This window comes from Melampsora larici-populina (genome assembly GCF_000204055.1).
Source record: "Melampsora larici-populina 98AG31 unplaced genomic scaffold MELLAscaffold_53, whole genome shotgun sequence".
Classification (NCBI taxonomy): domain Eukaryota; kingdom Fungi; phylum Basidiomycota; class Pucciniomycetes; order Pucciniales; family Melampsoraceae; genus Melampsora; species Melampsora laricis-populina.
The window spans coordinates 546,838-562,758 of record NW_006768817.1 but is presented as its reverse complement, the minus strand read 5'-3'; the positions used below and the strand labels follow the sequence as shown (position 1 = coordinate 562,758).

Here is a 15,921-nt window from a genome sequence, read left to right as displayed (position 1 = left end):
TCATCAATCTTGTATCCTCCAAGCTACACATAGTTCTCATTATAACAATGCTTGATAAGTAATTTACCGTTATCAATCAAATCAACATTGAAACAAGTGATCTCCAAAACAACCTGGATATCTATCCAAGATGGATTCAGAGTTCTGTCGGTGGTCAGCAGCCAGGATGTCCAATGGGTAGCAGAAAGGGGTCTTCTTGGAATCAGTGCTGTGTTCGCCCTCTCAACAAACCTCGAGAGATGTCAGATAGATGTTGATTCGCGCGCGCTGGGCAGCCCAATGGGCTCTGCTCAGGCGTCTGAACGTCGGAGTCCGACGGACGTTTCTCGGTGTGCTGTGGGTCAGCATGAGCCCCGTTTCCCGCGGGCTCGGGGATCTCCGGCTTCCGTACCGTCGGTACGGTGCCTCGGGCTAGGTATCTCAGCCCCCCGGCACCGTACCGACTCCGACGGAGCGGGGACCGGGCAAGAGTATGAGGATCCCCGGTTTTTATCGGGGAACCGAGCTATAGCAGAGAGCTGTAGAATCGAGGGCAGATAGGGAGAAATGAAAGGTGAGGAAGGCCTCGTAACAACTCATACATCAGTATAAGGAATCAAATACAATGAAATACCTGTACGAAACAGTAGAATATCAGCCGGAACTTGCTCGTGAAGCAGATTTATGAATTTTTTTGATCTAGCAAGCTCTACCGACTAACACTCGACGGGGAACCGACGGGGAACCGATATTTCGGTAGGCCCCCGATTTTCGGTGGCGGGGGGCGGTCTGAAGACGTACATGAAGATCCCCGACGGGGAGGGGTCGGCTCGGAAGCCGGGATGCATTTCCAAAAAGTGCTCGGGGTGGATTTTCGCCGGTCCCCGCTCCCGAGCGAGCGGGGCTCATGCTGAGCTGTGGGGGGACGTCCGTCCCCCACCAAGAAAAATCGGACACCCGGTGGACATCCAAGTGTCCTTGTGGTGTACATTTCTTATCACAGAATTTGAAAAACAAACGGGGGAAGGGTCATATTATCACATAACAGAGGATTGAAGATTACTGAAGTGGTGGAACCACTTCCAATTGGGCAGTCAAAGTGCGCAAATGACCAAGATCTCCACTTGAAAAAATTAACCTCATGTATTACAATTTGGAAGTACAATGCATTATGGATTCTATATTATCTTTTTTATCCCATATGATCCCAAGATCAACCTATCACCGAGACCTTGTCATTATATGGGGTTGAACCGGGAGATTTTTCTTGACTAATCTTATCTTGGTTTTCATGGTCCTTTGCTTGAAATATTGCCATAGCCACAAAGAACCTAGTAGTAGACCCAAACCTATGAAAGCTGAAAATATCAATTGAGATTAGAGTAACAGATATCAATGCGAGAATTCTTGAATGTGTTAGAGATAGAAAGGACCAAGAAGAAACTGACTGCATGCAAGAGTGATCCCAAGAATGGCAGTGGGGGAGAGTGTTTTATGAGGTGTTGATACTGACTCGATGCTATGGCTGGGAAGATCTGCGGTATCTAGAAATTTATCGATCCAGAAAATCATTCAAAATTCTATCTTCAACCAACAGCAGTGTAAGCATACCAGGATTAGCGTGAGTGCCAGCAAAACTGTCGTTGGAAGATGTTTCGGATAGAGCGCCAGTCGATATTATGTTATTATTATCAGTCAAGTTTACTGGCGAACTGATGTTACTGAAGCGATTCACAGGCAGCTGGGTAGTCGAGTTTTCACATGGCGCTTCCTGGATCAGATTTGCGACGCGCGAGCCGTGAGGGGAGACTTGACCGTGCTTGTTGCGGACCAGTGTCATTTGTTATCGTACGAAATGCCTATATGATATATGCGAATTGATTTCCTCGTTTAGCGGAGATTATTTGCGTTGCCATCCAGAGACCAAAATTGTTAAGCTAGTTCAAGAGGTAGACTGTATCTGATGAATCCGTAGCTGGAAGTAGGTGGCACGCTATAGACCACAAGGAACGGGAAACGGCGCATGAAGAACTAAAAACCTTCCGAATAGAAAATTGACCACACTTTCTTGACCGGCAGCAAGCAGAGGAATCACAAAATTGGGAATGCATGAAGGTGACGTGGGTTGCGAATAGGCTTGGATTAGCTATGGCTCTGTTAATCAGGAATCATGTAGAAGACTTACCGCTTTGGGCTGGCTAGAGACCCCAACTACACACAAAGAATTGGAACAATCTTGCTTTGGAAAACTCCGATATCGAATGCTAAAATAGCAAGGTGGCGTCAAAGACATAGCTCGCAAATGCTTTTGCCTGGTGTAGGCCTGGTGTATGTGACTCGCAGGGTACTGAATGGATTTGCTTCAATTCTGGCATTCAAGTCTGACTCTGTCTTCCTGTGGACGTGAAAAAAGAGATGGGATCTTGAAGCGACCGTAACACCTCTGACCTTTGCAGTCTTTGTCAATTCCTCGAATCTCAGTCTTTAGTCAGCGATACTACTTGCGACTCTGCATCTCACTCCAGCAAATACTTTACATCTCGACATGGGAGATGATGTGGCCTCCTTCCGCCGAATGAGAAATGCTACAAATGCAGACTTTACCGACATGCTGATCGCACCTCAGCATCCAAGAAATTTGTAAGATATAAATCCCAGAATCCTTGGTGGTAGTCCTTTTAACTGCTAACCATACACATTCTTCTTGTCTGATCACACCTCACTCCATTCGCGTGCTCTAAAATCTTTCCGATTATTTAAATCACCTAATATGACTTATAATGAATCTCCTAGCGCTTGCACTCATCCCAAGCTTACCCACGTCACTCGTGATTGTTCTGCGACTCAACCACTATCTAATTTCAATCCTTCAAGATATAATACTCTGCATTCTGATGGGACCTACTCCAACCCAGGAAGGGCTTCCACTCAATACAAAAATCTACCGCAATTTTTACTATTTCAAAAAACCACGGTTTCAGACTTTGTGCCGCGTCGAGAGATGGACACGAGACATACTCGCCTACCATCGCTTCCACTTGTCAGTGAGCCTACATTGGGCAGTCCATCAGTGTTCGGTGACGATTATGTTCCATTGAGGTCAGTTCTTGATTCTAATCAAAGCTAGCAAATCTTTTTTACACAAGCCTTATAAATATTTTTTGATTCAGCTCTCTTGGATCAGCTCGAGCAATCAGCGCTGCCACCGAGCGTCGCAAAATCCCTTCTCCTCTACCTACTTGTCCATCTGGTTCCTTTCCTCTTCTCTCTGCTTCTTCTTTGAGATATACTCGTCGAGCCGAACCCCCGATACAGCTTATAACAGAAGGATCATCAGTTGAGGCTAAGGTAATCATCAAAAGTTTTCACCTGCCTACCTCATCAAGTCAGTTTTGTGGATCCCCGAACTCTCTTTCTTCTGAATCTATGAGTCTTCCTAGTCCACATGGAGGAGTCTTTGTACCCCTCCGAACCTCTTCGCCTCAATCTCAAATCATTTCGCCGCCTCCAGAAAGATTCCGAAGTCACTCAGTCGGAACTTGTGGGCATACTAGTGTATCTTCTCTTTCTGAATCCTACAAAACATTCGAGACGAATGGCTACGTTTATAGACCTACTTCTGCTGTTCTTAGTGACCAATACTATTATTCTCAGGTTCAAACCAAACAACTTTGTAAGAGAAATTCTAGTTTTTCTAGAGTTAGAAGATTATCTGGTAGTTTTCTTCAACTTTTGAAAGGTGGTGGAGAAAAGAACTAAATATCGGAATACATAGATAGAACGTCATTGATTTTCAATGGATTTTGTTGTGATCATCTGTCTATTTGTATATTTTTTTATTCAATCTTTACTTATCTAATCTTATATATTTGATGCGCTGTTGGTAATTATTCGACCAATTTTTGAATTTCAAGTTGACTCTTCGATTTCGAAGGGAGAAAGACTTGAAAGTCATCATTTTTTTACAAAATCTTTGAGCCATTATGATTAGGCATGTTTCCTCCGTTGACATAACACGGAGCGAAGCTAAAGTTGATTTTTCTGAGACATCATTATGTGGTTATTGGAGAACAAAATCGCAATGCCATGTGAAAGGAGAGGGTGTTCCAGTCGATGAACAACGCTGTTGAGATTCAGCATTGATGATCAACCTCGATATTCTCTCTGTTGACCTCCTATCCTTGCGCATTGGCTCTCTCCCTTCAGGCAGTGTCAGGGTGAGCGTGAAGAATGATTGCTGGAGCTGATCCAAGAGAGCTGAATCAAAAAAGGATTTATAAGGCTTGCGTAAGAAAGATTTGCTAGCTTCGATTAGAATCAAGAAATGACCTCAATGGAACATAATCGTCACCGAATACTGATGCATCACCCAATGTAGGCTTACTAACAAGTGGAAGCAATAGTAGGCAAGTGTGTCTCGTAGTCATCTCTCGACGCGGCACAAAGCGTCGCACAAAAAAGAGGGATACGGGCCACGGCTATGCTCTTCTACATTCGCTTCCCCTCACCGGGTACATACCCAGAGTTTTGCATTGTATGCCAAGCTATCTCCCAGTTTTCTAAATTTATAGTTGGATTGCCAAGACTTAAATATGAAGAGGATGCCAAGGAGGCTTGAAGTTTATTCTATGTAGCATTGCAGATTGCATCATACAGTCGTTTTCAAAAAGCTTGCCGCTAATTCACCGCCAAATTGCTCGAGTTTTGCGGGCAAATTTCGGCAAGCTTTTTGAAAACGACTGTACATAGTACACGTCCAGACACGTCCCCACGCCTCGCGCTTATACGTGATGTGAAGATTTGGCTTGAAGTGAAAGCTTTGGGCTTTGCAGCTCTGCGCATACAGACGTCTTTCCATTTTTGATGCGCAACGGAAAGATACGAATAGCCGACAAAGTGGTTGCAAAAGGCTTTTGTGATGATGGGTATACAATTATACTCAAGTTGGTAATGCTCCTCGCGATGAATACAAATCATGTCAATCTATGATTTGAGCCTGAAAAAGGCTATTTTGGAAAAATTCCAAGTATGGAAAGATGATGGAACTATTGTGAAAGTGTTTTGGCTACGTATTCATCAGATCAGATGAAGGAAGTATTGAAATTGGACATCGCTTGCTACAAAGTGTGAACGAGCAAATTTTCTGGGCTGTGGCGTAGCTTTGTACAAGTTTTGAGTGAGTGAGTGAGTGAGTGAGTGAGTGAGTGAGTGAGTGAGTGAGTGAGTGAGTGAGTGAGTGAGTGAGTGAGTAGAAGTGATGATGAGTTCTCAGATCGTTTTCCTATTACAGAAGTGGCTGTGCAGGAGATGATGTGATCCAAATTTGAACCTCTTTACCGGTTTTGGATTGTAGAACGGTGTGATTTAATTCTCACTTCATTATCGCGACGTCTTGACCAATTACACAGTCCCTTCGATAGTAATCATTAAAACGATCAGCTCTTTACCTCTTTTCCTTCATCATAACCTTCATCCTCATCACTTCAGTCGAACTTCTTCCATCGAACCCTGACTCGGTCTCAGAGTCAACGACAGTAGTCTAGTCAAACTAGGACATTAGCTTTTCGTTGATCTTGAAATCCCTTTCTATTTCGTGAACTCGTTACAAATCTCCCTTCATCTCATCCTCCACTCGAAATCACCGTTCAGTGGCCCAGCGTCCTTAAATTTACAACCAACAGTCCTCTCATCATGCACAACCGTTCGATTCACTTGCTATCCTTAAACCTAGGCTTTTTGCTATTCCTGCTCCCGACAGAGACCGAGGCTCGACAATGTTATTATTACACCGACGCTTTGGGCAGGCAGAGGCGGCGATGTACGGGGGTCTTGGGTGGCGGGATCGCTGGTATCGTAAGTGATCGATTTCTCGTCTGACCAATTGGCTTCTGGATATTTTACTGACCATCCCATCAATTATTAGGTCATTGGCAGTTTAGGTTTGCTTTTTTCTACTTGATCCAGCCAGTTTGACGCACACCTCGTTCGCGTTCTCGTCACTGATATTTTCTTATTTTGCCTTTACCAGTGCTTACCGCCTTGGTATTCTTGCTCTTTCGATTCATCAACAACCGACGCAACGCGAGAAGCGCACTTCCTGTAGTCAACCAAGGTTATCATGGTGCAGCACCACCACCACAGATGGGACAACCCCATTTTGCACCTCCTAACTTTCCACCTCAAGCTCAGTATCCTTCTTACGGTGGTGGACCACCTCCAGGAAATGAATATGGTGGTCAATATCAACCACCACCTGGTCCACCACCAGGAAACGAGAATGGAAATCAATATCAACCACCACCTGGTCCACCACCTGGAGAAAAATATGAGCACAATCCTTCTGGTATTCAAATGCCTGCAGCAGCTGCTACACATCATTAAGAATTCAAGTTATTGGGAGCAGAATCAAATTGAACGATTCATTGGGCAAATAATTTAATCAATTGAGCCAGCTCTACTACAACCTTTCCAGTCTATTTTTTGCATCTTATCCAGTTCCATCTCATCAAGTTATGTCTCTTTGATTGTAGTATGTGATTATTTTATGGCTTGTGATCATTTTCATTACTCCTTTGTACCCGGCTAATGTTCCAGATTACTCAGCTAGTCATATTTTTTCACAGAAGATTCAATCCAAAGTTAGTTACATTGTTCTGTGTCAATATGGTTGTTTTGTTTCACAATCATGTTGTTTTCTGCTATGGCTGAAAAATATTTGAGTCTCAAATCATTGTAACAGTTTTTGTTTCAGGCAGTCTGTCTTCATATGCATCAAAATAAGGCTTCAGAAAAGCAACCTTAACATTGGCTTTCAGGTTATATGCAATTTGATGATGGTACTGCCTCATTAACTTTGACTTGCATGAGAGAATTTCACAAAAGCAATATTTCAATAAATTCCAAGATCACAAGGAAATTTGATGAAATATTTGGCCATTTCCACAGTCTTTCTTTGTGTCCAAAGAAAATACAGGGGTCAAACTGTGTAGGGCATTGAAACAGGTTTAGGATACAACCAATCAAGATCCAATCATGGGAAGTTTGCTAGACAATGATTGGTTCTACCTCTAATCAATGGTATGAAGGCTTCTCAAGCTGCCTCCAACTGCAGCTGTAATATTTGGAACACATCCAGTGCACGAAGAAACTTTAAAATACTTGACAAAAAAGAGGTAAGATAAGTGCCAAAGACATTCCTATGAATTGAGGTTACTGGCTTTGGTTTGCTTGTGAACTGGCTACAGATTTGTCCTGAATTAGTATCAATAGAAGAGAGCTGCATGTTTTTAAGGATTAAAGGTAGACAGCCTTTGTATTGGGGGCTTTGCTAAATCAGTGTGCTTCAGAAAAAGAAGATTTTGTAAGGGACATGCTGGTTGGATCATTCAAAAAGGGCATTGGGGTATCTTCACTATTAGATAAATTATGTAATTAATTCTTGTGACTCTCCAACTAGAGACCATGCAGGCATGCCCACAACAGGTAAACAGATACCATTACATATGTTGACATAAACAAATCCCTATGTTGTGTTGGGTGTGCTGAATTATGTAAGCTTAAAGTTGTCCAGGGTGTCTTATGAATCGCTTTATGTAGGAGCTACCCTAACAATATTTTGCACAATTTGTATTGCCATCAATCAATCTCACCCCCTTTTTTTACTTCTGGAATCATCACAAAATTAAATCAATGCTTTATATCCTCAATTTCAAGATAATCAATAAACTGCAGGTTCTCAATTGGCTTGGTGCTCTACTTGTGCTATCTTCATAGGATTAGAAATTGATTTTGTCTCCTGTTATTATCAGCCCATTCAATGTTTTTAATCCACTATGATAAAGTCAACGATGATAAGATCAAAGGTACAAAAAAAGGAAAACAAATCTGAAATGAATGTGATACAAAACAATGATTGACTTCAGAAGTAAAAAGTGACAGGAATGCTGTAGAATTGGTGGTAGATGGCCAAATTATGCAGTAGTCAAGCAGGGTGAATTTGAGGTGAAAATCAAAGTGGTAGGTGGTTGAGGTGGTTGGGTGGAGTGAGTCCAATTGTAGTTGAGGATGTGACTGAGGTGTGATAGAGATCCAGATGAAATCCAATGTTGGACTGGAGGTATTGGAGATGTCAAAGTTGAGGTTGTGTGTAGGAGAGTCAGGTGAGTGAGGAAGCAAAGTGGTGAGGCGAGGTGAGGTGAGTTTATGAATCATTTCCTTTGTGGAAAGAATCCTTTTGTGGGTTTTGCTCCAGGGTGGTCAGCAAACATAATGCAAACATATTGCAAACAAGACCTGCAATTGAAGAAAGTTGTGAACCCAGTCACCAAGTCTAAGATCCAGTCACCACAACTTTCTTCAATCGGGCTTCAAACCTATTGATTTCTGCAGTGTCATACTTGATGCTGTATCACTATGCAATGGGTTCATGTGAATTCCTCATCATCCGCTTTGACTTTCCGTTTTCTTGACTTCACCGCCTTAATTATTGCAATGATAAGGACAGCTAAGAAGAGTGTTCCTGCAATTGCTGAGAACCGTTTTGGTTGATTTTTCAATTTGGTCAGCTCAATTTGAAAACATGGGAGAAAGAAACCATCCGGCAATTCGAGTTCTATCCTTACCGGCACCAATTATAGCCATCTTTCCTACTTTAGGAGTCGATTTCATCAAATTGCCACCATTTCCGTCGTTGGCGTTGGGCGAGCCGCCATTGACAGGCCCGCTAGTTTCTGCACCAACGACCTGCCATGTCGCTTCTGGATGCCCTAGATCTAATTTTTAACGACCTGCCATGTCGCTTCTGGATGCCCTAGATCTAATTTTTGATCAATTGGTATAGGAGGGGGCAATGTACTGTTTAAGGAGTTTTGCGAGTCCGCATCCGCAGGAGTCCTGGAGGTATTGATGATTTGTGGTCCTGGTGTGGTAAGATGTTGGAATCTGGGCATGAGTTGAGAGCCATCGGGCGTCGGCTGCAATGCGTTCTGCCATCGTATTGATGGAGTTTGTGCCGATGCCATGATTTTGGTCCTTGATCAAGCAAATGATATTGATCTTCACAGTTCCAAAATTTGCTCTGATAGTCACCGAGTATTATTTGTTATTTTTACGTTGGAGCCACAGAATAAAAAGTGTTCACGGTTGTAGATATAGGGAGTGAAATAATTTCGCAAGCTAAAATAAAAAAAATGACGAGTAATTAAGACCGGGAGAGTCAAGTGGATTTGAATAGAAAGATGTTGGAGAATCAATGATAGAGATCAAAGAAAGTCACAATCGCAGTGCAGTCGCGAGAGTCAGTAAGAAGATGAAAAAGAGTCCACAAAAGAGAACTGATCAGCTGAAAACAAAAACATGAAAGAGATAGAGACAAAGCAAATGTTGACAGCGATGGACGAGACGTTCTTCTTAATTTATTTCAGATGAGCCGCACGCCTTCGCTATTGTGAAACGTTGATAATATCATCAATATTATGTTTGAGGTCATTTACCCACTACACTGCCGCTGGAAGTGTCCAAGTGACCCCGAGTAATATCTCGAGTGATATATTTGGAGGTGGATCAATGAAACATAGGTTCCATGGAGTTTACCATTCCTTCCTGCTCGGCGGATCAATACACCAATATTGGTGCGGTGCTCTGCTCCTCCACTGATTTTTAAATCTTGGATTGAAATCTTGCGATATCTTTGAGCCTCGTCGAGATCCACCATACACGATCCCAATGACAAGAGCACATCGACGAGACAGCATACGCTCGCATAACGCAGCGTCCGAGGTGACGGCTTGTTTCAGTAGATCGCTATGAACCGACTCCCAGGGACCTGTTTCAGGAGTGCATTTTCCAAGGCCTGGTGAAGCGGCGGATTCTCACCTTAATCAAAAGGACCTTTATGATACGCATAAAGCCCATCCCAAAGTACTCACTTTGACCACTGGAAGTGGGGCTTTGCGCTACTTAAATCATTTTATTTCTTTGGACTGTAAAGACATCGTTCGGTCTGGGAGGTCCACTGTTCACTGTCCTTCAACGTTTTCAGCTCTTGTGAAGGTGATGAGCACAAATTAAAAAACCTTCCTAATATCTTGATCATCAGAAGATTCGTCAGCGCCAGGACAATTATATATTTTGAGGCTGAATGTTGCTAGTATCAGTTGTGACTATTTAGATTATGTCTAGAGGTCAGACAATTCAATGGCCAAATGCACTTCATCCACCACCCGACAACTTAGCACTCGATGCTCAGTACCAACACTTGCTCACACCCCGACCCCAAGCAGAGATTAAGAAACCAAACTCCGATTCCAGCAGTGACGTGAGAAACGGCACGATGAGAGTCAACTCAACACAAAGCAGCAATACGACCAATAACATCTCCCCCTCTGATCGCATCAATGGATCGCTTGCATCTGGGCAATCGAATTCAAATTCAAGCTCATTGAAGCAAACAATTGGTCCCGGAAACATCTCTTTAAGCAATTTACCACCTCCTGCTCCAGTTGACGTACCTCTTGATTTGGGACTTTTGGGAGCCAATTCCACCTGGCAGGCGGTCGGTGCAACGAACAGTCTTTCATTCGGTTCTAAAAATTCCTCAGTTAAAGATGTAAACCAACTTGAACAAACGGCGATCGATAATGGTATGTTATCCATGAGTGGCGCTGGATTCCAAGTAGGTAAAATAGCTGCCACAGCTTTTGGCGCAGGTAAGAATTTCTCTGATTAACGTATATCTTTTGAAGTATACCGCCAGTTACAGAGAAAGAACTTGTTGATCAATTGAGTTTTTAACTTATCAGTTGCAGGCATAACATTGTTGGTGTGTATCATAATTGCAATCACCAGAAGCTGTAAGTCAAGAAGGCGGAAATATTATGACGAATGATCTGATCGATAGCCCTCTTTTCATTGGTTTACTGAACTTTTTGGCTGAGTCTGAAAGATATCACATCAAGCCAAAAGCATCAAAAAGGACAATGATTATGTTTTTGTACTGTTATGATTTACCTATATTTCAAAGATTGAATGAATCAATATCTGAAGAAAGTTTCCTCCTAAAGACACTTACAGACAACTTATTTATTCCTTTTAAAATCTCAATATGTATTGGAGTTATCAAGATGATATGCAGAGCATTCCAAAACCACTTAATGTATGAATATATGTACTGAAGTTCTCATTTGTATACAAATTTAGAATTGTAAGAGATATTTGTTAGAGAAATTATATATCAAAATGGACAAGTTTTAGAATGTGGAATCCTGTTCCAGAGATCTGATTCATCATTCACTTTTAAAACACATGAAAGAGATAGGAATCTACTGAGTCATTTTTCCTTTTCATTTTCCCGCGGTCCAGGTTTGAGTACATGATTGTACCTATGTTTCAAGAAACACACTTTGTTGTAGTCATGCTATTTTCTCTTCAGAAATGGAGCCCAATATTTCTATGGAGATGTCTTGTTGAATGCACCCTATACTTCTCCTGTAGAGCTCTATACCCTTGGCTCATCTCCACTAAATTCACAAAATTTTGTGTATGTGCTTCAATAGTCTGAGGCAGTAGCTTCAGGAATTGTGTGAGGGTAGGGTACTCTTTGAAAGTGCTCTATGCTCACTAAGATTGCAAAATGGGTGGGGTAGTAATGGAATTCTATTCTTTATTTCAAATGTGTAGTATTTTAGTATTTACAAAATGAAATAAAGAAAAGAAAGAAAGTAAGAGAGACTAATAGTCTGTTTGGAGAAATCCAGACAGACTACAGTTAGCTGACTCCTTAAAAGGAGGTAAGAAATATAATGATTAATTATTATGAAATAAAAGAGCTGGGTCCAAGGCTCTACTTTAATCTTTATGGTAACAGATTAAAGAGTGAGGTGAAGATCACCAGTCTGGTTATTCTAAAGTCACTAACCTGCAGTTGTTCAAGAGGTAACTAACCCAAAGTTAATCGGAAGGACACTAACCTAGAAGGATTCTACTGAGGAAAAGTAGAGGACCCAAGGGATGAAGAATGAAATTACTTTATCTTTTAGTCAGGAAGCTACTTCAAAGATGTGAAGTGGATCACTAGTCTTATAATTATAAGACTTTTGATTATGTACTTCAAATGAACTTTAAAGGGTTCTTTGAAAGAGGTGTGTAATAAACTGCTTGGGGAGAAATCTTTGCAGGCTGAAAGAGGAGGGGTTTATATACTTTCCTCTCTAAACCCTAACTTAATAAAGTACCTCCTCAATCTGTGCGCCCCCCCCTGGAGCTTGCAGAGGAGGGACTTACAACTTATAGGATTCTTTGGCTTGATACCAATCTGAAATTCACGGGTTTCAGTGTTTTTTTCATCAAAATCAACACTGCAGCATTTCCTATCAACAACTCATGAAAAATTATAAGCATGCTGTCCTTTGCAGATGCATCTTGTACATAATCGCCCTTAATATCTACTTGCCTTGATAAGAAGATATCTGCTTGAGGTGACAGTGAAGAGTCACAAGTTTTTGAGCCAAAATTAGAGGACTGTGGATGCTTCTCTCTGTCTCTGACAAGGATGGCAGAGAGTGTATGGGTTAGCAGAGAGAAATCAAGACTCTTGCGTGTAAAGTGACTGTGATTGTAGCAGTCTCAGTTACCAAAATCTCGAATTTTGATTTTTTTTTTCAACTGATGATATAACTGATTCTAGGATAGCTATAGAAATTCTGAGGAGAGCAAAAGGGCATAAAAACATGCATCTATAAATTTCATATAGGCATGATGGAAGGTTTATTGTGTCTGAGTAGGCAAAAATGGACGCTGGAGATAGCCCCCGCCAAAGTGAATTTGGTATCAAGCCAAAAATCACCAATACATTGCAAGACCCCCCTCCGCAGGCTCCAGGGGACGTCTCTGTGGGGGTTAGGGGCTTGTGTTAAGCTATCTCTAAACCTAACTGTAGTGATACTTGTTGCTATCACTACAATGATTTAGATATCATTATTAATTATTATTTATTACTATTTTTTGTACTTAATTACATATATAGTAATAATAAGTATGGCTGTGACCCTGACCCTGACCCACCCAGCCGACTCTGCCCAACAGCTCTCACAGAGCTGACGGTACACGCCCCGGGGCTTTCAAACCTTGCTGAATGACAGTAAACTTGGTCCCGAAGAGGCGTCGGGCAGGTCCGGCGCCCAACCCTGCCGAGGCTCCGGCCATGTTTCTGCCAGCCATATCTCACCATAATCCGTATACAGGGTTGGAAGATTGTATTCTGACAGACCTAAACCGTTATTGGACTTCCAGAATGCCCTGCATTGCCACTCTGGCGCGCCCTGGTCGGCCCTGCACATATTTTGAAGGTACTCGGGTCTACCCAAGTCCGGGGTTGGCCCCGGGGCAGCCCCGTCACACTCAGGGCCGGGTCACAGCCCTAATAATAAGTATGTGTTATGTACTATAAGCATATTAACTCTTGACACTGAGTTATGAGATGTAATTGGTGTTTCATGACATATTACATGTTGTTTTGAGTGTACATGTGTATGTAGTTAGTCTTGTTATGTGTTTTATTACGTACTACATACTTTTTACGGACAGTATGTATATGTAATTAGGTTTCTATATGATAAGTGTATATCACAAGTTAGTTTTGGGTACATGTATATGTGCTCAGGGCTGACATTCCCCACCCTCAAAGGAGGTCATTACTTCTTTTTGGAAGGTCTATGAGCTCTTTTTGTGTCCTGAATTGTTGTAATACTGTCTTGCCATTGGGTATATTTCTGCTGTTAGCTTTTGCTCTTCATGAGTATCAATCAAGCAGACATCTTGATGATGATCTTCATTCTCACTTCCTGGCATTGACTCATCAGAAAATTGTCCTCCTTGAAAGTCATACTTGTCATTCATATTACTACTTTCATGAAGGTCTTCTTCAATCATATCTATTCTTTTATCTTTACATCCTCTCCATTGATTTTGTGGATCTTTACTGCCACAGTTTGGGCATAATTGGAAAGGTTTTCTCTCTGACATACTTGGTTGAACCTTTGGACTAGAGGGACCCTGTATCATATCCTCTTCAAAGTTTGTTTTATCTTCAACAACAGTTCTCCTTGGTCTGTCAAAGTACCTTTTCTTATAAATGATAGTTGTATTTTCAAAAATATCTTTGAACACCATCAGGAAGATATCCCACTTGTAGGGTGTAGTAAGTTGACTTTTAATTACATTTCTAACATCACCATCAACTTTGTTTACAATTCTGTCTTCAGATGCATCCGGGTCAAAGGCAGAAATTCTCTTCTTTTGTTTTAAAGACCATGCTGTGGAATCCATATGTATATTGCTATCAAAAGTCATTTCTGATAAAATCCATTTATTACAAATACATTTTTATTATTACATTTCATTTCTTTCATTGTTTTATGATGTCATACGCATCAAACTTGTCTTGCATGAACAAATCTTCCATGTGATTTCTCATGCATTATTTCCAAATATTTTGTGGATTTCTTCCTTACAATCATCCCATGCCATGGAGCCTTTACTTTCACATTTGTCTATTTACCACTGCCCTGCTGTACCAGTAAAATCTGTGCTCAAATGGCTCACAGAAAGTACAAGTGGTTCCATTTGCAGATCTGTGATCAAACTATCACACCAGTCAATGTAATCAGTATGATTATATTCACCATCTACACTAAATCTTTTCCAGTCTCTGCCTGTTGGCCAATGTTTTGTCAATGCTTTAGTCAGTTTATCTTCTTGAGTTGATTCTGGCATAGCGGTTTGAGCAGTATATTCTCTTGCAAATGCTCTATGTGTGTTCATTGAAGGTGACAATGTATCTTCTCTGATAAATGTTCTTTCACGTGTTTGATAAGTTCCTTCTCTTGCATATGGTCTTTCTTGAGGGTGTATTATTTCTTCTCTCAATATTGTTCTCTCACAATGGGGTGGGCTTTGTGATTCTCTATGCATTGTTGGAGTTTCTGTATATCTTACAGTCCTCTCTTGTACAGCTATTGTGTTTTGCCCAAATCTGGCTTGAAATCTCAGTGATGGATCAACTCTTTGATTATATTCAGAGGGTGAATCTAAGTGTTGATGGAGTACATGTTGATTCATATTATTTGTTGATGTGAAAGTATCATTGTTGTTACTTGATATATCAGGTTTAAGCTCTTGAATAATTGACATCCTTGTAGCAGTGGCATTTTCTCATTATGAAGGATTTCTTTGATACATCATACACTTGTGACACTTAAGATGATATGACGTCAAAGTCTGATTTTGTATTTAAAGCTTTTGTTTTCTCTTTACCTAGCTTTTTCTCTTATTGAACTCAAACATTTTATTTGGACAATCTTCCTTCTTTACCAGATTGTTCTCATCTTTTGTTTGATCAGTGCTCAGCTTTTAATAAGCCAATTACCTGAATCTCACAGGTCAATACCATCTTAAGTTTTTCATTCATTTGTGTTAATTTTTGTTGTATCTCACCATTCTTTTCCAATATCTTATTATTTAACATTTCTTGATTTTTAAGCAATTGGTCTGTGAATTTTTTAAATTGTATTTCTTGTTGTTCCTTGTTCTTCCAACAATTCTTTCTGTATATTCTCATGGTTATCTCTCATCTTCTCTTGTAATGAGTGGTAAGATTTCATCATACCACTCTCAAACTGTTGTTGTTGCTCATTCAATTATTCACAAATTTTTGTTATATTTGTCTTCTCTTATTGCAATAATTGTGGAATTCACCTGGCTCTCATTCTTCTCGAATCTATTGAGCAATTCTTCAATTCTGTTGTAAGGATCTTTAATTGGCAATTTTATATGTTTGTCTACATTGATGTCTAATTGTTTGATAGCATTCTCAACTTCTGGCATATTACATATGATTGTGTCACGGGTATCTTTGGTACTATGCATATCTTGACACCTTTCTTGAGA

At 40.9% G+C, this 15,921-nt stretch overlaps 5 protein-coding genes across 5 annotated transcripts; 3 read left to right on the top strand and 2 right to left on the bottom strand.

Annotated features, from left to right (window-relative positions):
* Positions 1-1,192: 1,192 nt before the first annotated feature.
* MELLADRAFT_111441 (uncharacterized protein) lies at positions 1,193-1,819 on the bottom strand (the record flags this gene model as incomplete). The annotated part of the gene is made up of 3 exons (XM_007415718.1): positions 1,193-1,337; positions 1,493-1,523; positions 1,591-1,819. 3 exons carry the CDS (start codon positions 1,817-1,819, stop codon positions 1,193-1,195), a joined length of 405 nt encoding a protein of 134 aa, XP_007415780.1.
* Positions 1,820-2,749: 930 nt separating this feature from the next.
* On the top strand, positions 2,750-3,738 carry MELLADRAFT_67453 (uncharacterized protein; the record flags this gene model as incomplete). Its single annotated transcript, XM_007415743.1, has 2 exons — positions 2,750-3,078; positions 3,150-3,738. 2 exons carry the CDS (start codon positions 2,750-2,752, stop codon positions 3,736-3,738), a joined length of 918 nt encoding a protein of 305 aa, XP_007415805.1.
* A 1,707-nt stretch (positions 3,739-5,445) lies between these two features.
* MELLADRAFT_79130 (uncharacterized protein) lies at positions 5,446-6,828 on the top strand (the record flags this gene model as incomplete). The annotated part of the gene is made up of 3 exons (XM_007415744.1): positions 5,446-5,832; positions 5,903-5,918; positions 6,008-6,828. The coding sequence occupies 3 exons, from the start codon at positions 5,671-5,673 to the stop codon at positions 6,358-6,360; spliced, it is 531 nt and encodes a 176-aa protein (XP_007415806.1).
* Positions 6,829-8,544: 1,716 nt separating this feature from the next.
* MELLADRAFT_111438 (uncharacterized protein) lies at positions 8,545-8,999 on the bottom strand (the record flags this gene model as incomplete). Its single annotated transcript, XM_007415717.1, has 2 exons — positions 8,545-8,750; positions 8,834-8,999. The coding sequence occupies 2 exons, from the start codon at positions 8,997-8,999 to the stop codon at positions 8,545-8,547; spliced, it is 372 nt and encodes a 123-aa protein (XP_007415779.1).
* Positions 9,000-10,150: 1,151 nt separating this feature from the next.
* MELLADRAFT_111437 (uncharacterized protein) lies at positions 10,151-11,351 on the top strand (the record flags this gene model as incomplete). The annotated part of the gene is made up of 3 exons (XM_007415745.1): positions 10,151-10,685; positions 10,779-10,829; positions 11,338-11,351. 3 exons carry the CDS (start codon positions 10,151-10,153, stop codon positions 11,349-11,351), a joined length of 600 nt encoding a protein of 199 aa, XP_007415807.1.
* Between the last annotated feature and the right edge of the window lie 4,570 nt (positions 11,352-15,921).